Source organism: Trachurus trachurus (assembly GCF_905171665.1).
Source record: "Trachurus trachurus genome assembly, chromosome: 17".
NCBI lineage: Eukaryota > Metazoa > Chordata > Actinopteri > Carangiformes > Carangidae > Trachurus > Trachurus trachurus.
Genome location: NC_139900.1, coordinates 23,072,151 through 23,095,118, shown reverse-complemented (window position 1 = coordinate 23,095,118; position 22,968 = coordinate 23,072,151). Strand labels below are relative to the sequence as shown.

Genomic DNA, 22,968 nt, shown 5'->3' with positions numbered 1-22,968 from the left:
TTATTTTGGAGGAATGACCACTAGTGGAGCCCCTCTCCGTGGCCTCCACATTAGCACTTGGGCGTCGTTGGCATTCGGCCTCCCCAGCGCATTGGGAGGAATGGGCTCCTGGTAATTGAGGATGTGCGGTTGCTCCTGGTATGGACGACCCATCAATGTAGCACGCGAGCCCAGAGGCATGTCAGGGTCCACGGCGATGTCCACCCGCATCCGCCACCGCACTGTCTGCAACACGATACGCTCCTAGAGGAGGAGAGCAGCACTAAATAAACATCAACCACTACTTTATAAAGCTTCATCCGATTATTCAATATGTGCTCTACTGCTATTAGATGTGTATTTAATGTGCATCCTAATAAATGATTAAAACCAAACCCTTAATCATGATTGTTTAATTTGAACACAGAGGAAGATCCTGACATGTTTCTAACCCCTCAACATTCGTTTCTGCACAGCAGAGACAGGTGTACTGTTTTCCTGTTATCTACTAAATAATCAACAATGAAAAAAGCGAAGCTTCTCCAGAATAACCTAGAGAGAACCTCACACTGTGGGCATTTAGTTACACAATTTGTGCTGGACTGACTTTTGAGGTCCTTAAAACCAAGAGCCGTTGCAGGAGTTATATTCAGCAGAGTTGGAAGCGGTGATGAGCCCTGCTCTGGTTCTTGCATTGCTGCACCCCCATTTCATCTATCCATCCTTGACAGTTTTTTTGAGCACTGTAGCACTTTATTACACTATATTATATTTGGTTTCGTTGTTTGGCTTCGTTGTGTTCTCAACCCATCCTAGCACAACTCCATCAAGAAACCCTGTTCTGGCCTTTGCATTGTTGCATCTCCATCCATTTTATCCATCGTAACCAGTCCATCTCACCTAAATTTATTAAATTGCACTATACATCCTGTTTTTTGTTTTACTGTTTTATAGTAGTGTCATGTCAATTGTCTCTTTTTGTAGTTTAATGCCTGTTGGTTTCTGTCTGGATATGTTCCAATTTGTGTACCGATTTTTTATGTTTCTTGTGTTTTTCCTGTTTTATGAATTATGTTATGTCCTTGTTGTTCATTTTAATGGCTTTTAACACCCTGCCCGGAGGACTACAGTCTGAAACTAGCCTTTGGCTAACACTAGCACGTTTACATTTATTATATTCATTAATGTGCACTGTCCTCCTTAAATTAAATAAATAAATGAGGTGTTTTGTAACTTTATACCAGACAGTAAAAGCTGATTACATTCAAGTCAGTGTGTGTGATGCAGCTGCAGAGTGTCTACAGATGTGCAGCCAGTCTTCTCCATTCACATTGTGCACACAGTTATTGGTGATTATGTGATTTCATTGTGATTCATCTGAGTTTGACGCATGTACTGTAGAAACAAACTTGTTTCTCATGTGTGTGTGGTGTGTTTCTTTCCTATAGTCCCACCTTGGTGACGGAGTTCATGGCCACCAGCCAGGTGATGAAGCTCTGGTCCCTGGTGATGTGGGTCAGCATCGGTGTGTTGCTGTTGCTGATGGGGACGGCCCAGGTCACGCTGGGGTAGAAGTTGTCGTTCATGCTGACGGTCAGGCGGGACGGTTTGGACGTAGGGCCGGTGAGGGTGACCGTCTCGGTGGTGTTGCCATACCAGGGGTAGCTGACGCCATCTGAGTCACTGATGGCCTTGACCCGACCCTCTCGCAGCTCCGGTAACTCCCAGCTGGACCTGCAGCGAGGGACGGACAGAGGAGGACAGAGTGAGAGAGAGGAGGAGTTGTGGACTAGATGCTCTACAGTTTGTGAGTGAACACACAAACACAGACACACTGAACAAAAATGAAAAGTCTGGCTGGGTCTTCTGTACACTTACATGCCGATATCCCCATAGGTGTTGTAGAACTCCATCTGGGTACAAGCTTGGATCCAGCCCACTACCCAGGTCTCGTTGCGGGGCACTGGTGGCATCACAACTCCCGCTGAGGCCCTGAAGTAAGGCGTCTTGTAACGGAGCACAATCGGTGAATTCTCCTCAATGATGGTGGGACACTGGTCAATAGAGGCTGACACCTCATACACCACAATGTTCTCCCGTCTGATGCGGGGCTTGCATGCGATGCTCTGAATACAGCCCATAGTGCAGGCGACAAGCAGAATGAGCAAAACCAGAGAAGAGGGGAGCAAATGACACCTGGCCAGTATGCACATCAGTCCCCTCCGGTTCCACCCTTGCCTGAAGAGCAGATCTAATCTTTTAATTGCCCATCATCACTCATTGGTTGGGAGAGGGGTGGAAAAAGGAGAGAAATGACGGGGAGTATCTCAGTCACCATTGATCAACCTTAAAAACATCCACCATCATATTTCCAAGATAATGTGGAGGTGAGAGCGCAGTGGGGACTGAGGGGGAAGTATCACAGATCTCCGCAGCCTCCTCCCCCCGGTCTGCCTGCTGACTGCCGCACTGCCCTTGGCGCTCGTCCCCAGAAACTGCAATCCGGCCACCCCTGGGCTGCTGCTGCTGCTGCTGCTGCTTCCCTGCCGTGCGTCCGGAGGCTCCTCTGCTCCTTGTCGCGTCCACACGTCCGGCTGCACGTCGGTGCCCCTTGATCCTGCTGCTCTGCTCCCGGCTCTGCGCTGTCATGTCAAGTGGCGACAGGGCAGCCAGGTGCGTCAGAGGAGGGGGGCTGGATGCCTTTTGTTTGCCTGGCTTTCTCCCGTATTATCAGCCCTACATTCGCGCGGCGCCCTCAAAAGACAAAATCGGGCTCTTCATATCTTTGACCTACATGAAAAGAGGCTTCATCAAAAAATGAGCGAGAGCGTGGCTTATCAAAGCGAGACAGCAGAGCTATAAAAGGCGATTTTTAATGTTTTTCCTCCTCGTTGTGGGCTTCCATTCTTGGGGATGCATGAATGGTGCATCATGAATGGAGGCAGCGAGGCAGCATAAATGTGCAGAAAGCGGTGACTATACCCGGCCGTCTCTCTCGGTTGGCCGTCTCGTCGTTTTTATCTCCTCGGAGCATCACGGAGCGGGGAGCATCCTCTTCTCCGAGCCGCAGGTCGCCTTGTTCGGTTTGGAGGTGCTGATGCTGGAGAGGAGGCAGGGGAGGGGAGGGGCGTCACCCGACCGCTGCATTGAAAAAAATAACAAGTGTGCGGGGTGGGCGTGGTTACGAGCCGCGTCACGCCTCTGCGATGATCCCATTGGTCCGCGCAGGTCAACAGCGGAAGTGGTGTCGTTTGACTCCGCGACTTCCTATCCACGGACACTGACACGCATTCACCGGTCGCCTCGGACTAATATAACTACCCTCAGCCCTCCTACACCCCCGCCGGTCCACAACCTGCAGCTGGCGGTGCCGGTTTATGATCGGACGTGTGATCGGTAGCGCGTGTCAGAGGCTGCCGAGCTTGTTGCACCGGGTGTCGCTGAGGATGAAGCCGCAGGTTGTGTTCGTGCTGGGCGGGCCGGGAGCCGGCAAAGGGACCCAGTGCTCCAACATCGTGGAGGTAGGAGAGATGGCGAGGGAGAGAAACAGAGATGGAAATGCATAGTTTTGGTGGTGAACGTACTGACTTGTGAATTCCAGGTGGCTGTCGGTTTTCTTTTTGTCTTTTTATGAAGTAAAGTTGTGAAATCACTCACTTCCGGTTGTCCTCTAAAAATGCCAGTGCTTTAGCCGACTAGCTAGCTAGCTGCACCGGGTTTCCAGTGTATATGTGGAGCAGGAAGCCGATGCTGACGCGCATGGGCTATAAAAGTACCATTTAAGTATTTTTAAAACGGGTCATAAAACTACTCGTGATAGTTTCTGGCAGCGTTGTGATATTTTGTCTTGGTAACGAGGCTAAACTGTGAACCTGCTAATCAGCCTGACGAAGTGCAAGCAGAGACAGCAGCTGATAACCTGCTGACATTTGGCCGGTGTTGTAACCTTACCATTGATTGTATCTGTGCAGTGGAGATTGTGTAATGGTCAGATATAAGTGTGGCCACTTCACCTATGGCTGTTGTAAAGACACGTATGCTGACGTAGACAGGGTGTTTTACCTCACCCCACCCAGGTGAGCAGATAAAGACCCAACACACCTCATCAAGTCTTAGTCACTTTAACTTTTATATCTGTGATCTAGTTTCATCAGGCATTCATTCACAACATCAAGTAACCTGTGGGTTTTTTTCAGTGTTTTTTCTTTTCTTAATGTTATGCCATGGTTTATTCAGCTTTCTTTAATATAAATAAATTGTTCATGGTATCACACAACATCTTAAAGAAGCAGCATGGGTTTGATATAAAGTTATTTTTTAACAAGCCAGCCAAAAAGTTTGGAAAGCCAGAGAGAGCTCTGCTCAAGGATTCTGCTTTGATGTTTGTCTGAAAGTCAAAGTCATGAAAACTAATGAAGCTGTAGCTCTACTGAGGATCGGCCACGATTCTTCTGTGTGTGTGTGTGTGACTGAGAGAGAGAGAGAGAGAGAGCTGTGTTTGAGCGAGAGACTTTATAACTACTACTCTTCACGGATGTTCCTGGGTGTTGGCTGCCATCCTTCACTTACGGTGGTTCAGCCTGAGTGGCTGCTCTGCATAGAGGCTCTATTTATTCTGTACATGAGGCCTGGTCTTTTTTCTAGTCTGTCTGAAACAGCAGTAGTCCTCGCTGATGAATATCAGTATTAATAGAAATGAACAAATGTATAAACCTAAAAAAATGCTTTCTAGTTTTCAACAAGTCGTCATATTTAAAATTTGCCTGTGATTTTCTGTCTCTCAGAACTACAACTACACCCATCTGTCAGCTGGGGACTTGCTGAGAGCGGAGCGAGCCCGAGAGGAGTCGGAGTTCGGACAGCTCATTGCCAATTACATCAAGGAGGGCAAAATTGTTCCTGTGGAGATCACCATCAACCTGCTGAGGAAGGTGCGTACCGAGCACGGGCTGCGGTTCAGGTTTAGGTTTGTCTAACACAAGGTCAATCCTGTCACACTGTCATACTCAGCTTTTGTTGTGGTATAAAGAACTTGAGGAAATACTTCACTGAAAAAACAAACATTGAATACCTGTTCTTTAACCATAGATCAGTATCTGGGCACAGCGTTTACTACTGAAAAAAATGAGTTAGTCAGTTTACAGGATGTGTAATGGTAATTTAACTGTAAGTGTAACTGTAATCTGTTCATTTTTGAAGTGATCCTCTGTTATCGTTTTGAATATTAAGACGTAGTGTTTCTGCTCTTGGTCGAGTAAAATGTTTTTATTTTCATAATTCTGGCTGCGCTTGAAGAATAATTTGAAGACACATTTGGTTACTTGTGATTGGTTATTATGTTGCTCCTATGATTACTTGGCAGTTGCAGCTCTGTTTTTGCTTTGTTTGAAAAAAATGACCTTCTTTATTGATTGCAATCCAGACCATGTGTGACGTGGATCATGGCTAATGTTTGAGCACCTCTAGTGTGTTTTGAAACTGTGCAGGTTAAATCAAATCACAGCTGCACAGTGAAGCTGTTTTATCACATAAGTGTATCAGCAGTATCATACAGGGTTTTTGTGTAATCTATAAAATGCATGCTCTAAAACCGAGTCGGGGCACACTGAACAGACTTGGTGTCTCTTTTGTCTTTTGAATAACTAGCTCTGACAGTGAATTCAGAATGAGATCAGGGCTGAAAAATAAAAGTGTTTTACTCCCATTCCTGAAGGCCATGGAGGAGACCATGGGGAAAGACGAGGCGAAGTTCCGTTTCCTCATCGACGGTTTCCCCCGTAACGAGGACAACCTTCAGGGCTGGAACACCGTCATGGAGGGCAAAGCAGACGTCAAATTTGTACTTTTCTTCGACTGCGGCGAAGAGGTAGGTAATGGAGCCCAGAAATCTGAAATCCTTCGAGCTGTTTTTAGTTACAGCTGATTTCTGAGGAGCCAGTTCTCACTGAGGACATGAGTCATGACATGATCTGCTTCGTACACAGGTGTGCATCAACAGATGTCTAGAAAGAGGGAAGAGCAGCGGACGCACAGACGACAACAGAGAAAGTCTGGAGAAAAGGTACAAATGCACGATCTTAGATATTATCACTGTTAAATCCCACATTTGATGATGCACTTGAAGCACTCAGCGAGCGTCCTCCCTGTAAAAGCTTCCTGCTGCTTTTGAAAAGTGACTTCATGTAATGATTTCTCTCCGTATCTGACCAAGTCCAACAGGCAGAACTGATCAGTATAGATTTGTCTGACCCATTTAACTGACTGTTGGATACCTGCATGTGTTTTCGACCTCATTCGTGTCTCCTTTGAGTCCCCTGTGTCATCTGACCCCAATAACAGCCATATTTTTCTGTGATGCAGAATCCAAACCTACCTGCAGTCTACACGACCAATCATCGACCTGTATGAGAAAGAGGGCAAAGTGCGCACCGTAGACGCCTCGCGCGCAGTGGACGAGGTATGTAAACAATATCAAGCCTAAGAACATGTGGATGTATGAACTAAAGAGTACAATTGGAGGGCGGAGCATTGGAGGAGGTGAAAAACCAGATGACAAACCTTTGAATCAGGACAATTTGACCTAGACAATCACAGGGGTTGTGCTGATGGATGACGATATTATTGATCAATGATGATCAGAAACTTTTACTTGTTGTTCCATTTTTGTGGTAACTTCTCATTTGTAGTATGAATATCCCCAAATAAATTTAAATCAAAAGCAACTGGACTTGGTTATTTGTCTAGGAAGATGTTCTGATGAACTGACGAAGCCTCTTGGATGAGGGCTTCATCAGTTCATCAGATTCAGCTTCATCAGAAGCATCTTGGATGAGAGGTGAAACGTCTTCCTAGACAAATAACCAAGTTCAGTTGCTTTTGATTTAAATTTCTTTGGGGATAACGATGACCGGGACAAATGAGAATATTCACAGGCTTAGTATGAATATTGCATTTAATTTACCCTGCCACAGTTTTTATGTACAGTATATAGATAGAAACATATGGCCGTGCTTGCAACACAGGCATGCATTCACACAAACACACACTCTCTCCCTCTGACCAGTTTGGACTTAGACCTAGAGATACTTTATTGATCTCGAAGGAAATCAAGTATAGGGTAGCACAGACATACAGTACAAGTGATATAAGAGCATAGAAGAGCAATATAACACAGATGAGCAAAGTAAGAAAAATGTACTCTATATATACACCCACAAGAAACTATGTACATAGTTGAGGTTGACGGCACAAAAATGTCATTTAGTCCAGCTGGGTGTTGAAGCCAGAGTGGAGATGCTTAAAGATGTAGTTCATGTGATGGCCTCTAGATGTTCCTCAAAACACAAACAAACATTTAATTGGAAAAAATTGGATTGGATTTAACCTCACCTTAGATTTTGAGAAACTGCTGACTTTTTATAAATTAAACAATTAGCTCAAAAAAACGAATGAGATTAATAGATTATAAATCATTACTTGCAACCTCAGTTCTTTCCCTATTAAATATATGAATGTTTTTTGACAACTGGTCAAACATAACCAAGTGTAACATCATGTGTAATGGCAAAAAGGTGAATCCCCGATCAGAGTTAAATCTAAATATCCGGGGTGCTTCAGGTTATTTTGGTGTAATTGATAATGTTTCTAATTACTTGGTAATTGCTGGATTGGAGTGCCATGTTTGTGACTCAGTAAGTCAAAGTTACCTCTTTCTCTCTTCCAGGTGTTTGCTGATGTGAAAGCCATCCTGGACAAAGAGGGTTGAATTTTCCCGGCGGCCAACAACACTTATTTACCATTTTAGTTTTCTTTTTATCAACTGCAAGTACACTATGATAAGTTAATGTCCATTCATTTGATTTTTACTTTGGTTACTTATTATTTGTTTTCCATGCCTTTTATAATTGCTGCACTGTTTGTGAGTTTGTGTACAATATGTATCGGTGTGAATGACATGACGGTGTGAAGTAGACATGCGTAGCAGCTACATGTGATCAACTAGTTCACATTCAGGAGAGCTCACAGCTCATCTGCACTGCACTCTTTCATCATAGTTTGAGGCCTTTGCATAGGAACAAAATGTATTATTAGCCTAGCGAGATGTCATTCAGAGGCACTTATAGTACTGGAAGTCACTACAAAAAGAGTCTGCAGTTTCCCATCCCACTGAATGGGAAACTGGTCTCAGGCTTTTGGATCCTGCTGTATGCCACTGATGTCTCAGAGTATCATGTCATTGGAAGCAGTCATAACGCTTCAGACCAAATTGTTGTTTGACTTGATGGTGACTGACCAGAATCAGTTTAGGGTTTTACAGAGCAGCCAATAGCAGCCTGTCTGGCATCCCGACTAAATGCACGCTACACCGGTCTCATGTTTCTCACAACACGTCCATGACCAGAATACCCAGTCACAACTGCTTTTGTGCCATGTGGAGTTATGAGGTATTGTGAGTCTGATAAATCATAGATGGCCCATTCTTTGAATGAATATCAAACTCAATACTGGAATATTCAGATGCATTTCATCATAGCTGTGACACCTGGGACAAGTCATAGTTTAGAGAAAACATGAAGATAAACATGGGCATCTGCTGAATCTGTACTGTATCTTCCCGAAGGATTAGGGATAAAACTGAAAAGTGAAATCAACTTTTTCCCTTTGTTTTTCTTAGTATAATTAGTCTTAGTCTAGTGCAGTGTGAGTGTTGTGTATTTATACACTCTGTGCTTTATTTCTTGTAGTTTTTTTGCCTCTGTTTTCCTTTACAAGTATGTTGCTGTTACATTACAACATTTTTATCATTTTCTGCAGGTTTTACAAAACCACATGCACTTGATAGTTGTCTATCTTATCAGCCAGAAGGGGGCGTTTGGCATCACTGTACAGATAAAGCAAGTTTGTCCAAGATTTGAATGTTTGTTTTAATTTGTCATTCACTGTCAGTTGGGTTTTACAGACGTTAAAACATGATTTGTTTATCAAGATGCCAATGAAATATATTGACCATTATGGTGTATCAACACTACAATGAATTCGGAAATCTCTTTCTACAAATTTAAACATCTTAATTGATTCTTAATTGACTATTTTTACTTTATTTTTTACTTTATATTGGTGTGTACTTAAGTACACACAAACACACACATAATTATCTATGTACAAAATTCAGTATATCTGTATGTATCTTAAACAGGGGTCTTCAACATTTTTCGAGCCAAGGACCCCCAAACTGACGGAGAGATGGAGCAGGGACCCCTACTATATTAAAAAATTGTGTATTATCTTAAAAGGGGCCCAGTACCATGTATAAACGTAGCTTGTTATTGTGCATTCAATACTTAGCTTTTCAAATAATACACAGGTTAATATATTGATGTTTTTTCTAAACGTGTACAAGGTTCAGTGTGTAGGGGGCTGCCATTCATAAACAGGCCTGGTTCAAGTCTGTCAACTGCATGATAATCCTGGAGACAAACTCTTCAAATTGACTGAAACATAATTGTGGAAACTAAAAGATATTAGATCGAAGGAGGCTCCCACACTGTCTCGACTTGCATTGTAGTAGTTTTAATGAAAGCACAACGTTTCGGTCCCTTGGACCTCCGATGTTACATAACCTGACGAAGGTCCAAGGGACCGAAACTCTGTGCTTTCATTAAAACTACAATGCAAGTTGAGACAGTGTGTGGGAGCCTCCTTTGATCTAATTGTTTGACTGCGCTGGTCTTCTCCCACGCACCCGTCTGCCTTTGTAGGTGTGCATAAGTTTTTAAAACATTGTCTAATCAACCAAAAAATCCAAGACCCCCCTGCAGCACCCCTGTTGAAGACCTCTGCTCTAAAATGTATCCTATCTCAATTTATTCACAGTAGAAAAATAACTGATGAGTGATGATCTGTATGAGTGAACACCAGGGGGAGCCAGAGTGCTGGTTTAGCTTGTATAATATGCATACAAAACTGTCATCATCACATTAATTAAGGTTCTTGTAAAGATAATAACTAATGCTGATTCTGCAAATGTTACATAATATACATTTTATTTTCACATGTATTTTTTACACATATATATATATATATAATTTGCAGTTACAAAGACATTTGCGTACATAATACTAATATTCCTGAGCATTTCTTAGCTTGAGGCCTGGTTTATCTGCATTTTAAGGGCTATACACAACAGATTATCAGCTTCCATGACAACAGTACCTGACAAGCGTACACGTGTCGATGGGGCAGAGTACCAAATGCAAAACGGCAAATGCGTCACAAAAGCAGTTTATAAGTACCTGGCTTTCATACTGTCAAATTTAAAATGCATCAATAGTTTGAGAAAGTGTGAACGTAAGGCACTACGAATACACCGGTTTGTACAAGTGCACTATAGTACATATGGTTACATAAAATACAATTAAACTTAAACGATCCCCTTGGGACACTGGATCATTTCAGCACCAAAATGTAATGGAGTACAGCAAAAAATAGACTATAAATAAGAATATAGCAGGTGCTGTACACTGGGTTTAAGAAACAATCTCAACAGGTCACAAACACTTTGAGTAGAAATATTTTAAAAGTATGAAAATATATGTATCACAGCATTATGAGTATGTGCAAAATACCAACAGGAGCCTAGAAGTGATTGAAAAAAAAAAAAAATATGTACATAGCATTTTTTCATATGAATGACAATATTACAATACGTACCAAAACCTATGAAATGGCAAACATGACAAGCTCTTGTATTGTAATATCAGCACTCGGTGAAGCTGTCTGTGCGAAAGAAAAACTAAACGTGAATATATTCGTACTCTGCCAGCAGATATTATCTCATATACAAAAACAGCCTAAAGAAAAGTAACTGCAGAAACTGTGACCACGTCATCGGGGAAATTCATACCAGTATGGAACGCAAAACTGTAACAGCAATTCTCGATCTGAGTGAGAAAGAGGACTGTCCTTCAACGCTGACATTCTGTTAAGTAATTCAAACAGAGAAATACCTGCTTCAATTCACATTCAAGAATGTACATTCTGTTATTACACATTCACAAGGAAAGCATACACTTTTACAATCTTTGAAATACCAAAGAGCTTACACAACGTACAACGTATTTACAAATGCATTAAGGGCAAATATATATATTTATGCTTCTATCTGAATGTAGAAAAAATAAAAATCTTTTGACAACACGGAGCCCGAGGCAAAAGAAAAACAAAAATGACATATGAGAGGACCGCGGCGACTCAGCAGGAGTTGCTGGGAGTCCTGCGATACTGAGCCTTGGTGTTGGTGACGGCGCCGTGCTTCTGTCTGAGATGAAGCCTCAGCTGACTCTTGTGTCTGAAGTGTAGGTCACATTTTTCACACTGAGGGAGAAGAGAATAAGTCAATTAGAGTCACGTTGAGAACGGGAAGTGTCATTCAGCAGTTTTCGTTCATAGCTCTCCAGGATTACCGCCCAGGACTTATAACTATTGATAGCTACACATGGATCATAGGAAGGAAAGAGATTACTCTATTTAGCCAGCAATCACAGTGGCTTAGACGAGGAGACCGGCTAGGAGGCTTACATGATAAGGCTTCTCTCCAGTGTGAATGCGCATGTGGCTCTTGAGCGTCTGAAGGTGGCGGAAGTGTGTTCCACAGATCTCACAGGGGTACGGCTTCTCTCCTGTGTGGATTAGCACATGGGCACGAAGATGGGCCACCTGGAGGAAAATAAAAAACATATGTTACTTACTCATGCACAAACCCTTGCTGTGGCTGTTTTTTGTTTTGTTTTGTTTTGTTGTTGTTCTTTTTTACCTGGACAAACCGGGAACCACAGGTGTCACACTTGTATGGCTTTTCCCCAGAGTGGATCCGGGTGTGAGTTTTGAGGTTGGCTGGTCGGTTGAACTGAGCACCACAGATGTTGCAGTGGTACGGCTTTGCGCCTGGAAGTTAAGATCAGCGAGGTGAGCGATTGATTCGAATAGTCTCTCACCCCTGGATGGATCAGGTGACGGTTCTTTAAAAAGCCAGCAGAGACTCATTAGTCTTACCTGTGTGAACAGTCTTGTGGCTGGCCAGGTTGCCCTTGTAGCGGAAGGCGGCCTGGCAGCAGTCGCACTTGTATGGCTTGTCGCTGTGGATCTGTGCCATGTGATCTTTCAGGGAATCTTCATCGCTGAACTTGGAGTCACAACCGTTGCAGAAGTAGGTGTTGTTTTCTGTGGAAACATGTACTCAGTCATTCCTCTGCAAAATAATCCCACATCACGATATACGGTATGCATATATATATCAGGGTATCCGCGGGGTCTTGAAAAGTATTAAAAGGTGATAAATAAATTTTGGGAAAATGAAGACCCTTAAAAAGTATTAAAAAGGCTTTTCGGGACTTTTTAAAGTCTTACATTTTCAAGGTATTTTTTCTGAATTAGCTGTCCAAGAGTTTGAGTCCTAAAAAACATTGTAAAAGTGTGTGAATTTATTCATTTTATTAAAAACCAAAGATGAACCGGTCCATAAAAAAGAAAAGAAGATTGTTGTTTTTGTTTTTTGAGTGGAGCAATGTTTTTTTGTTTTGTTTTTTTGATAAACTTTGCCTTTGATTTATTATCCTAGCCTATTTTGAATTCCTGTTGTATCATAGTGGTCTCTAGTCTTTATCACAAACTAAAACTGTTCAGTTAAAAGTGCCACTGATGTAACTGGTTACAGCTTGAAGTGGCGGTGAGGTATTGAAAAATATTGAGAAGGTCTTGAAAAAGTCTTAAAAAGGTTTTAAAATTAACTTCAAGATTCCAGTATATGCACTTTCACTGTGCACTCACCACAACGGGAGGGGGAATACTCTGAGTGTAGTTTGGTAGTGTCATCTCTGCTGTACAAGTCAGGAGAAAGGTGACCCATGTCCATGCGCTGAGGACTGTCACAGCCACAGGAGGAGCATCTGCGGTGGCTGCACACAGGATGAAGGCCACATTTAGTCATTCGTATAAAGTTATTCTGTTAAACTAATTCTTACTTTGTTTCATTTCACAGTTTTGACAGTAACATGTAGTTCTACCTGATGCTGCTGCATGTGCTGCTGCTGCTGCTGCTGCTGCTGCTGCTGTCGACACTCTGGGACATGGGACTCTCCTCTCTGCTCTCGCTGGCTCCCTCGTCCGACTGGACGTCGCTGTGCTCTCCCGCTCCGCCGCTTCTGCAGGGGCTCCGTGTCGGCGACATGCTCGTATCATCAGCGTTGCACCTCTGAGCCTCCTTGTCATTCTCATCGGGAGTTTGGTTCATAAGAATGAACTTGTACTTCTTCCAGTTGCGTGCCTTGGCGTCTTTGGGGCAGTCCGACGGCTGTTTGAAGCTCAGAGTTGCGTTTCTGCTGCTGCTGGACTCTGTGGGAGAGTTCGGCTGGCAGTCGGATCGGAGTGGGCTTTGCGGGCTACAAATGACACCTTTGCTGAAACCTGGAGACAACCTGAGGCAGCTGGTTTGCGGGTGCTGAATGCCTTCTTCCTCCATGGGAGCAGCAGGCCCGTGGTGGCTCCTGTGGACTCCTGCCGGTTGGATAATGGTGGAGGGGAAACTGGGGTAGAATGGTCGCGCGTGGGACACGACGGTGGAGGATTCGCTGTGAGCCGTGTTGGTGTTGGAGCCCTGCAAGCATCGCTTCTGGGACGATTCCCCCCCTCTGGGAAGTGCACTGATCTTTACGGAGCCTTCCAGCTTCCCGGCAGGGAAATGGAGGTCACCGTAAACGTGATAGGAGCCAGATGTGTTGATGCCCCTGAAAACGTTGGGGATGTTGTAGCGGTACTCCTGGTCAGAAGTTGAGGTCGACGTGTGGTCGTTTCTAAAGTCTCTCTCCTTCTCATCTACGGGCCTCGATGCTGGGTTCTTCTCAGCCTGATGTAACGAGTCGATCCGTGCCTCTTCAGTCTGCATGTTCATAGACAGATGCCTGCAGAAACACATTGAACTCCAGGTCAGATTCCTTCAATATTTACCAAGTCAAGAGAGTGTGTTCCCATTACACTGTCTGCTGTCTTTTACCTGGACTTGATGAACCTGTGGCAGGTGTCAACCACGTGTTCCATCTGGAGGTAGATGGCTGTGTTCAGCGTGGCCACGACCAGGCTGTCTTTAAGGTTCAGGCAGGATGTATACATGAAGTCCAGCAGGATGGAGAAACCCTTTGGGTCCACTTTGGGGTCTAAGCTGATGGCACTAAGGTTTGCATTCTCCGGGTTCATGAACACCGTGTAAAAGAAGCCACTATAAGAGAGCAACAGAGATGGAAACCATGTTTTAAGATGAGATGACACACTATATATAGGAAGGTGTGTAAATGTGGCTGCGTCTGTCAGGAGTTTTTCAGTCACAAAACTCAAAAACAGTCTCTTCCTTTCACATCTGATGATGGTGCGTACCTGCAGGCCACCAAGATGGCCTTGTGAGCATGAAAATGCTGTCCGTCCACCTGTATGCTGACATCAGTCAGGATGTTCCTGCTGCGGAGGCGGTTGAAGTTGAGCAGGACGTCACCCGCATGGCGTGTGAACTGAATGCAGCCATCTGCGGTTGTGGCCATGCTGTCACAATGTGAACTAGGTAAAGAACATAATGAATCATTGGTTAATTATCTGTGATTCTCCACCGCTAAATAAATACTGGTACGACAAAATGTATTCAAGTTCATTATTCAAGCAACATTTATACACCTAAATACATTTCTTATAATTCATCACCTCTAGCTCATGGTCATTCTTTGCTGATCCTTTACAATCAAAACAAGCTTGTGATCCTGACAAGTGCCTTGACTGTGTTTTGCCAAAGGTCGGCGCCATTGCAAAGAGAAAAGCACGAGGGAGGTTTACTACTTTTTTTTCCATGCCGATGCCTCACTTCTGATTTGACGGTGTTATTATTACACAAATGTATATAGGCCTAAATCATTTTTGAAAAGCGGTGATATTAAGTCAGGTTAGTTCTTTGTAACTTACAAACTTTTTTTGGGTTTTTGTTTATTTAGTTTTTTTTGACGCAGCAACCACAAAAATGACATTTACAAACTGCAGAAAATATAAACAATCCTGCCTGTCTGAACTAGGCTAGTCTGTGATTTGTCCTCTGTCCCTGTATTTTGTGTGTGCGCGTGTGTGTGTTGTGTGTGTGTGTGTGCAGCAGCAGCAGCAGCAGCAGCAAGGCTCAGTCCGCTGGCAGTCTGCAGCCTGGAGGTTGTAAACGTGTTTGACGTTGAGCACATTCCGTCCTGGCTGCTCAGATTAGGTTGCCAGTTCAGAGAGGTTTCCCCTTCCCCGTTATAAGCACGACTCATCACGTTTAACCCGTTAACACGCACTCCCCCTCCCGTTAAACTGACCCCTCGGGTTATTTCTAAAACATTTCATATCATACTAAACCGAGGCAGCATGATTTCGTGGCTAGTGTGTGATTTCGTGGAGTGATTACTTTTCGCTGCGTAACTTCGGCTGCGGGCCAACAGGCAGGCCGACGCAAGTCCGCTCAAGTTCACATTCACAAAACGGTTTAGCTGTCACGGCTCACGTCTGTCCCACACTTTAATTAGCATTTTATTCCTTATAAGTGTTTTTAAAGGTGTGGCTGCTCGACTGGAGCTAATGGTTAAAATAAAAAATAACAAAAGTAGCCCGCATGTGTCGGAGATATTCAGACAAGTGAAAAGACTGTCGAAAAAAGCAAATGCGCAGACAGAAAAATAGATATGACTGAACCAGACCGACCGGTCCCGTTGCGCCACTTTTGGCGCAACAAGTATTTCACATGATAAACATTGTGTCCAATACACCCACATGATAACGTTATATAGAGACTGTTAGTCAGGTATAAACTAATAGATCAGCTGCTACGCTGGCTAAACTATGGACGCAAAACAGTTATTAAGTTTCCTCTGTGACCACAGGTATTTTGTATCACTTGCAAAACACATGCGAAGACATAACCTGAAGCCAGACTTCCGTCTAAAACACAGTCAAAGACAGTGCAGCTGTCAAAACTAACTCATGGTTCAAATCTTTTAGTTCACTTCTAGCTAAAGGAATCACTAAAACACACTGAAAATAGTGAAAAAAAATCCAGCCCGGCGCAGCCACATGAGCATCTGCTACTTCACTAGACTTCTGACCTAATGCTGAGAAATAGGAAGGAAAAAAAATGTCACCTTGTAAAAGTTTCCTCGAAACTCTGTGCACATCCAGTTCTGAGAATCCAGTTCTGAGAATCCAGTTCTAAGAAAGACAGCAGCTCAATTCTCGGAAATTTAACAGAGGACTGTACCATCTTCTCCGGGGCGGGGGAGTCCGACATTGTCAGCTGCCTCTCTTTGAGGCTACACCGTGAATAATGGCCATTGTAGCGTAACTGTGCGTGGCGAACAGACACATCAATCATTGTCATGTGTTAGTTTTGTCAAATATCGGAGGTTTGGCTTGTTTTATATTTTTTTGTCTGTGCTGGTTCTCCGCTGTGTCACGGAGGAGTCCAAGTGCGAGGTCAGCTGACCGAGTTATAAATACCGTGAAGAACATGAGCGTAAGTCGTCGCTGTAAACCTGCCCGAGCTCCGGTGAGCAGTCGAGAGAAGTCAGTCATCCTATCTCCTCACAATTCAACACGATGCTCCCTCTCAGCTTCGAGTTTCATCACATATTTGCATCATGTGTTTTCTCGCCTTGAATAACCGCTGTGGACAGGATAGCCTACTTAATTTGGTTTAAGAAAAAAAAAAACTTCTTAGGCTAATTTCTGTCAAAACTTTGGACACTGTATTTGTGTGAGTCGTTTATTTGCCCACTCTTATGGTATTTTATTTTATATACGTTTACAACATAGTCCTTCTGGGAAACTTCGTACCATGCCCACAGATAGGCTAATTAAATTGTGTGACATTTAATCTCACATCTCAATGTGTGTGTGTGTGTGTGTGTGTGTGTGTGTGGTGGGGGGGGGGGGGGGGGGGGGGGGGGGGGGGGGGGCTGATATGAAGTCTTATTTTTAAAGTCACACATAAGCTTGAGGAAGCAATGTGTGTGTGCTTGTGTGAAAAGTCCTCAACTCTCCAAAAGGCTCACTTGCGCTCATCTGTGCTCCCACCACTTCCTGTCTTCGTTATCTTAGCTGTGTATTAATCTGGTGGTGCTGAGATACAATAAGCCCAGCCAAAAGGCTGAGTACTTACCAGTGAGTCAAAATGTCAGAAACCTCTTTAAATGCCAACTACCACAATGTTCCTGATACATCTGATCTGACACTACTGTATGCAACAAGTAGCATTAATAATGAGGTTAAGATGACTGCTACACATGTTTATGAACCAGCGTGTAAGGACATGCTGTTTGATATCCGACCTCTCACTCAGTGACTTCCCCCTGATTAACAGTGAGTCATTTCCTAAATGGCACCAAAGCAAGCACCTAATTACCTATTTATTATATGTTTCTATTTTTGTCTTTCTTCAAGTAAAGTTGCATGCTCCTTGCTGACTCCTTGGTAACTGCCCAGGATTTTGTATGTCTTATGTAACATGACTTAAGTTAATATATTCAGAGCCATGTTCATACGTACAGAACATCAGCTCCCCTGCACAGTATGTTTAACTTCATCTGGAAACATGGTGGATGGGTTTTTACTTTAACTTTGCACACATAATCGTACTGCACCCAACAACCAGTGCCGTATAACTAATAACTGTTATGATTCAAGTGACTTTTATGAATTAAAAAAAAAAGTACCCTATAGGAAATTTTCGTGTTGAGGGATGCCACATTAAACACACACACACACACACACACACACACACACACACACACACACACACACACACACACACACACACAGAGCAAGGTTATTTTTATCTAGGCTACTTCACTTTCCTGTTCAGTTAAATCAAATTTTCCAAAACACTAAATTCTGTGTTTCTATAAATATATAGAATTACCTCCTGCTATCATCTTTTACTCTCACTTGCTCACAGCAGCAAGGCTTTGCCGAACAAACATTGAACTTGAGCTAGAAAATTGTGAAGTTTCTTAGGACAGTTAGAAATAGTGTGGACTTGATGCAGCATTTTATCCCCGTTTATATGTTTGCATTTACACAACTTCACCTTACCCCCTCTTTATCCTGCGTCCATGGTGGTTTTGTGCATACATATTGAAAAAAAACTAACAAACTGCAAACCTTTGTTTTTACACGTTTATAAATCGACATAAAATCATGCAAAGCACATCACCAAGGTCAGGACTTTACCGGTAGAACATTATTAGTAGGTCTTATTTAGCAACATGAAACAGAGTTAAAAACAAATATTACATTGCAGCTAAAAGTGCCTTTCTCCCACCCACGCACAGCGCAGCTAAGTTTCCTGTCATTATCTTTGTACATTGAAAAAAAAAGAAAAGAAAAAAATCTCTTGCACTCGACCTTTTCCCATAAAATAAATGTGCAGTGCAGCTCTACAGGTCTAAATTACAGCTGTTCAGGTGGCTATGGCAACAAAGCGGGTCTATTTCTAGTTAATGTTTTCGCCCTAGATGTTTTTCCCCTGCGGTTATCTTTAGTGGCCCAAGTTTCTGTGGGTTGTTCATCTTCACATCCTTTGAAAGAAGCGATAGTTTCTGGTCTGAATGAGAGAAGACAAAACTTGTTCGCTCAGTATGTGTGAGAATTGGCAGAAAATAAACATCTGTTTTTTCTGTCTTGGTTGTTTATTTGCAGCCGAGAGGATGCATAGATTTGATTAGTCAGCCTTTTCCTTTCTTATATCTGTGCACCAGATAAGCTGGAGCAGATGTGATATCTATGCATTTAAAAGTCTAATCAGCATAACTGCACAAATGTAGAATGTTTTTTGTTTGTTTGTTTTGTTTTTGCTGTATAGATATCTGCCAGTCTGTTTTTTTTTTCTTGCAAGCTTCTGGTCTGGTTAAAAAAAAAAAAAAACATCACCACAATCTGCAGGAAGAAAAAAAAACTTTTATTGCTGTTGGTCACAGCGATAAACCTAATTTCTTAAACTGGGTTAATTTCATTTTAAAGCAAGTAGAACACCATGATAGTGATTTTACTTCCACCGTAGCAGACACTGATTTTAAAAAAGAACAGTCAAAATGAAAGTAGCAGAGGCTGATACACTGAGACTTTAGTCTGTGGTGTAGGTCAAGTTTGTATAACACTGGATCCTACTTTTCCCACAATGCAACTCTATAGTGTCTTTCATTGGAGCCTCGCTGTCACTTCCAGTTTCTAATGAAGAGTTCCAGTCATAAATTTGTTGTCTGTAATCTGAAATAACCCCGATGGCACCACCAGTGTTATTTCCTACAGCTTTGAATGAGTTCCTCTAGTCTAGAACCACAAAATTTCCCTAACCCTAACCTTACATAAGCATTATTCTAGTCCACTGATTTCAGTTAAATCTGTGGGATGGTCGCTTAAAGAGACATTTAAAAAAAAAAAAACTCTTCTTCTTCAAACATCAGACACCCTCTCTGATTTTCTACTTGGCTGATCTGAAGAGTCCACTTCATGAAAACAACACTCGCTGGGCCTTGCTGCTGTTCCTGCTCGGCCACTTAAAGAGGCTGTGCTATATGTTAACAAACGCTTCCCACCCCTTCTCATGAACTCTGCTGACCTGGGGTGTAGACACAGACAGATTTCAACGTGCCTGGTCCAAAACATGACCCAGGCACATGGTTGCCTGACAGGGATCAAAGGTCACCTCAGTTAAATATGACTCTAAAACTCACGCAGCCATCTAGTCTGAGGGAGAGAGAGAGGAGCATTCAGATCTGCTGAACTGGGAGCATGCACTTGAATTTGAGGAGTAGCGTGCACGATATATCTTGCAAGATCGATGTGTTTGCAAGATATTGAGACTGCATATTCATACCACAGAGAGGGACAAAAAGGTTGTAAAGAGATTGTTTATGATCAAAATGCAAAGAAGCAAAACCGGCTGTATTAAACTACCTGAAATAATTTCAGAGCAATATTTTTTCTCCATCTGTATAGTTTTTGTATTTATACACCTCATGTATCACTCCTATATACCTCTGGACATTTTACATACCTCTGATACATTTTTATACCTTTGATGTGTGCTCTTTGATTTTTTTACACCGCTATTATTATTTTATTATTATTATTATTCAGCTCTTTTTTACTTGCACCAATTATATAGATCATATTTATACGTATATTTTTGTACTGTTTACAGATGTATTTAAATTCTTTGCGAAATGACAATAAAGAGTCTAAGTCTACCTAACTCATTTGTGACTTAGGGGTGTCATTTTTCAGCAGCTGTCGATGAAGTATGCATCACGCACAAACCATGAAACACTGAATACAGAAATTCCATATGAGCTAAACATAGTGAACTTTGAACTTCTTTAATGCAGCCTGCATGCGACTGACTGAGAAGTATATCTTTAAACTGCACATGGTATGTGGTCTTGGTGTAATAATTGCTGAGCCTCTTGCGACCCTTATGCATAAAGTTATACAGTGGAGCCACATGGCAGCAGTGCGTTGCCCTGTGCAGATAAGGCGAGGTCATCTCTTTACAGCCCAGAGGAGATTTTATCTGAAGTGTGAAAAAGCTGAGGTGTGAGTGTTGGTTGGTGTGGTTGTCTGACTATAGACTATTTTTGTTCTCAGGTCTTGATCTCAATGAGAGCGGCTGATTAAATAAAAAGTGTGAATAACCTTACGTGAAACACAACACAAGACACTGCAGAGCCGAGGAGTGAGATTCGTTGACTGAGAAAGAAACTTGCAGCAGTATCTAGTTAGATGGTAGATTCAACTACTGAAGCAAAAATACAAAAAGAAACATGTTTTTCTTTGTCTTACGTGATAGAATTTCATTTTGTTTCACAGTTTATTGGACAAAATAAGCTTCTTGAACACATTAACTGGGTTTTTTTGGCAGCTAACGTGCATTTCCCAAAGCACAAGACAGCTACAATAAAACCTGATGACATTTGGGTCAAAAAGGGAAGAAGGGAGGAGGAGGGGACTGTTTCATATTAGCCCAATGAGTTCCCTCTCAGCACTTGAGATATAAAATTTAATTCTCTGTTTTGTATTCCAACTTTGCATTTATCTGTTTGTTTACTAGTGAGTTTTCTGTTTGTTTTTGCTGGAAGTTTCTACCTCATCTTATTTTTTTCTATCAAAGCTGGAGCTTTTTCTGTTGTCACAGGTGCACAGAGAATTTGAGCTGGAACTGGAAAGAATTCAGAGCTTCAGCGGTTCATCCTGGTTCATCTGAGCAAAAGATTACAACAGCAAGAGATCATAAAACAGCAACAGTTGGTGGATTATGTTACATCATATATGCAAGTTAATCCATATTAACAATTCATTAACATTAAAAACATTTGTGTAGGCTCAACAGGATCATTGTGCAACGAGTTCCCGGGAGTGCTTTCTGGAGCAAAAATAGGCCGATCGGCAACGCTCCCAACACCGGCCAAAATATAAATCACAATATTTGGATCATTTCATCGATTTCGGGTCATCTGAGGACAGCGACTCATGTCCTCGTGGTCCAACCTCTAATAAAACGCTTAGAGGGGAGACATGAATGGTGGCTTTGTTGCACCAGACCAAAGAATGCATCCTCAGTTGTAAGTGGCTAAATGGATTGTACATCATGCACTTGTGGGGGTGGGGAGCAGTGGCGGGGCGGTGGGGCCTGAGGGTGTGTGAGCCTTTGCCCCTTTGCCCCTATATCTTACCAAAAGTGCCCTTTTTGTAAGGACATATTTTATTTGTTGTTGTTGTTTGGTTTCTTTTCATGCCTATTGGCACTTATCAAGAGCAATTAGCAATTAGCTAAAAATAAAAAGTGCCAGCTGCCTTCTGTCAGTTTATATCACATGTTGACCTTTCAATTGAGGTCGTCCGTGGCGTTCCTTAACTCAGCTGGAGACATACCGGGATTTGATTTCACTCTGAAAAAGAGGAAACTCCCGCTGCTGGTCAGTCGGCTTTGTATTATGTAAACTGTCTAAGTGTAAACTGTTTATGTTTATTTTTTGTACAGAGGGCAAAAAAGAGAGAGGATCCGAATGAGAATACCTGTTTAAATAATTGATTGGATGAAAATAAATAAAATTGACTTGTTTGTGGATATTTGTGCTTGTCACAGTCCAAACAGCTGTTAGCCACCGGCTGAGGACATAGTTAGGCTGCTAGGGGGGGAAAAATCACCCTGTTTCTGTAAGTATAAACTTCTACGCTCTGTATATTGTCTGTATTTTCTGTCACATGGCCAAGAAGTATTACACAAGAGCTTCACCTTCAAATTGTTTTGCCAGTGTGGATGACTGAGAAAAAATGTGACTCTGTGATGTTTACTGGCTGTTCATTAATAATACAGTATTTATTGTATTTATCTATTTGTATTTATATTATTTAAATGTGCACTGTCGCTCTTCACAGATGAAGCTCCAAATGGAAAAATAAAGTTCTTGTATGATGGGGTTCACAATCTGCGTTGTGTCTTTAAATCTTGCTCCATGCAGGGCCGTTGTATAGGGGAGAAAGGTGATGATAATTCTAGGGGCCCAGCGCCCAGTGGGGCCCACAAAAAACAACCAGTAGTCTTATTTTTGTATGACTGATTTATTTGGCATAAGACCCTGACTAATACTCATAGTAATGCTGCATTAGCGTCAAAACAAAGTAGGCTAAATAAGAAATGATAATACATCGGCAGTCTAAGAAAAAAAACTGGAAAAGTCAGGGGGTATGGGGCCCATTTTAGTATTCTTTCAGGGGGCCCAGAATTCCTAGCAACGGCCCTGGCTCCATGCTCCACTTTTCAACTTTGAGCACCTGACCCTCTCAGGGTCTCTTAGGGTCACCATCTAAGGGCTCATGAGGACAACACACACACACACACACACACACCTCTAGGAGTTAAATTGTGGTTAATTTCCC

At 42.5% G+C, this 22,968-nt stretch overlaps 3 protein-coding genes across 4 annotated transcripts; 1 reads left to right on the top strand and 2 right to left on the bottom strand.

Annotated features, from left to right (window-relative positions):
- On the bottom strand, positions 1–2,192 carry fam78ba (family with sequence similarity 78 member Ba; the record flags this gene model as incomplete). Its single annotated transcript, XM_083990995.1, has 3 exons — positions 1–243; positions 1,434–1,713; positions 1,858–2,192. The coding sequence occupies 3 exons, from the start codon at positions 2,190–2,192 to the stop codon at positions 1–3; spliced, it is 858 nt and encodes a 285-aa protein (XP_083847121.1).
- Positions 2,193–3,241: 1,049 nt separating this feature from the next.
- Positions 3,242–8,889, top strand: cmpk (cytidylate kinase). Its single transcript, XM_083991035.1, has 6 exons — positions 3,242–3,500; positions 4,764–4,910; positions 5,693–5,845; positions 5,964–6,040; positions 6,340–6,436; positions 7,703–8,889. Exons 1-6 carry the CDS (start codon positions 3,357–3,359, stop codon positions 7,742–7,744), a joined length of 660 nt encoding a protein of 219 aa, XP_083847161.1. The 5' UTR covers positions 3,242–3,356; the 3' UTR covers positions 7,745–8,889.
- Positions 8,890–10,032: 1,143 nt separating this feature from the next.
- Positions 10,033–16,394, bottom strand: bcl6ab (BCL6A transcription repressor b). Of its 2 annotated transcripts, none has more exons than XM_083991971.1 (9): positions 16,176–16,394; positions 14,404–14,580; positions 14,027–14,248; positions 13,041–13,934; positions 12,805–12,932; positions 12,031–12,198; positions 11,792–11,922; positions 11,557–11,694; positions 10,033–11,352 (listed from the first exon to the last, which is right to left on the bottom strand). In XM_083991971.1, exons 1-9 carry the CDS (start codon positions 16,319–16,321, stop codon positions 11,230–11,232), a joined length of 2,127 nt encoding a protein of 708 aa, XP_083848097.1. In that variant the 5' UTR covers positions 16,322–16,394; the 3' UTR covers positions 10,033–11,229. The 2 variants fall into 2 exon arrangements, with proteins under 2 accessions (XP_083848097.1, XP_083848098.1); XM_083991972.1 differs by lacking the exon at positions 16,176–16,394 and adding an exon at positions 14,722–16,121.
- Between the last annotated feature and the right edge of the window lie 6,574 nt (positions 16,395–22,968).

What these genes read in the sequence shown, in the direction of transcription:
- cmpk (XM_083991035.1), top strand. Translation starts at nt 3,357, where the DNA reads ATGATCGGACGTGTGATCGGTAGCGCGTGTCAGAGGCTGCCGAGCTTG. An exon ending in AGTGCTCCAACATCGTGGAG is followed by an intron (nt 3,501 to 4,763) that starts GTAGGAGAGATG and finishes TCTGTCTCTCAG; the next exon opens with AACTACAACTACACCCATCT. An exon ending in AGAGAAAGTCTGGAGAAAAG is followed by an intron (nt 6,041 to 6,339) that starts GTACAAATGCAC and finishes TCTGTGATGCAG; the next exon opens with AATCCAAACCTACCTGCAGT.
- bcl6ab (XM_083991971.1), bottom strand. Translation starts at nt 16,321, where the DNA reads ATGTCGGACTCCCCCGCCCCGGAGAAGATGGTACAGTCCTCTGTTAAA. An exon ending in GCCATCTTGGTGGCCTGCAG is followed by an intron (nt 14,249 to 14,403) that starts GTACGCACCATC and finishes GCTCTCTTATAG; the next exon opens with TGGCTTCTTTTACACGGTGT. An exon ending in CTGGAGAGAAGCCTTATCAT is followed by an intron (nt 11,353 to 11,556) that starts GTAAGCCTCCTA and finishes CTTCTCCCTCAG; the next exon opens with TGTGAAAAATGTGACCTACA.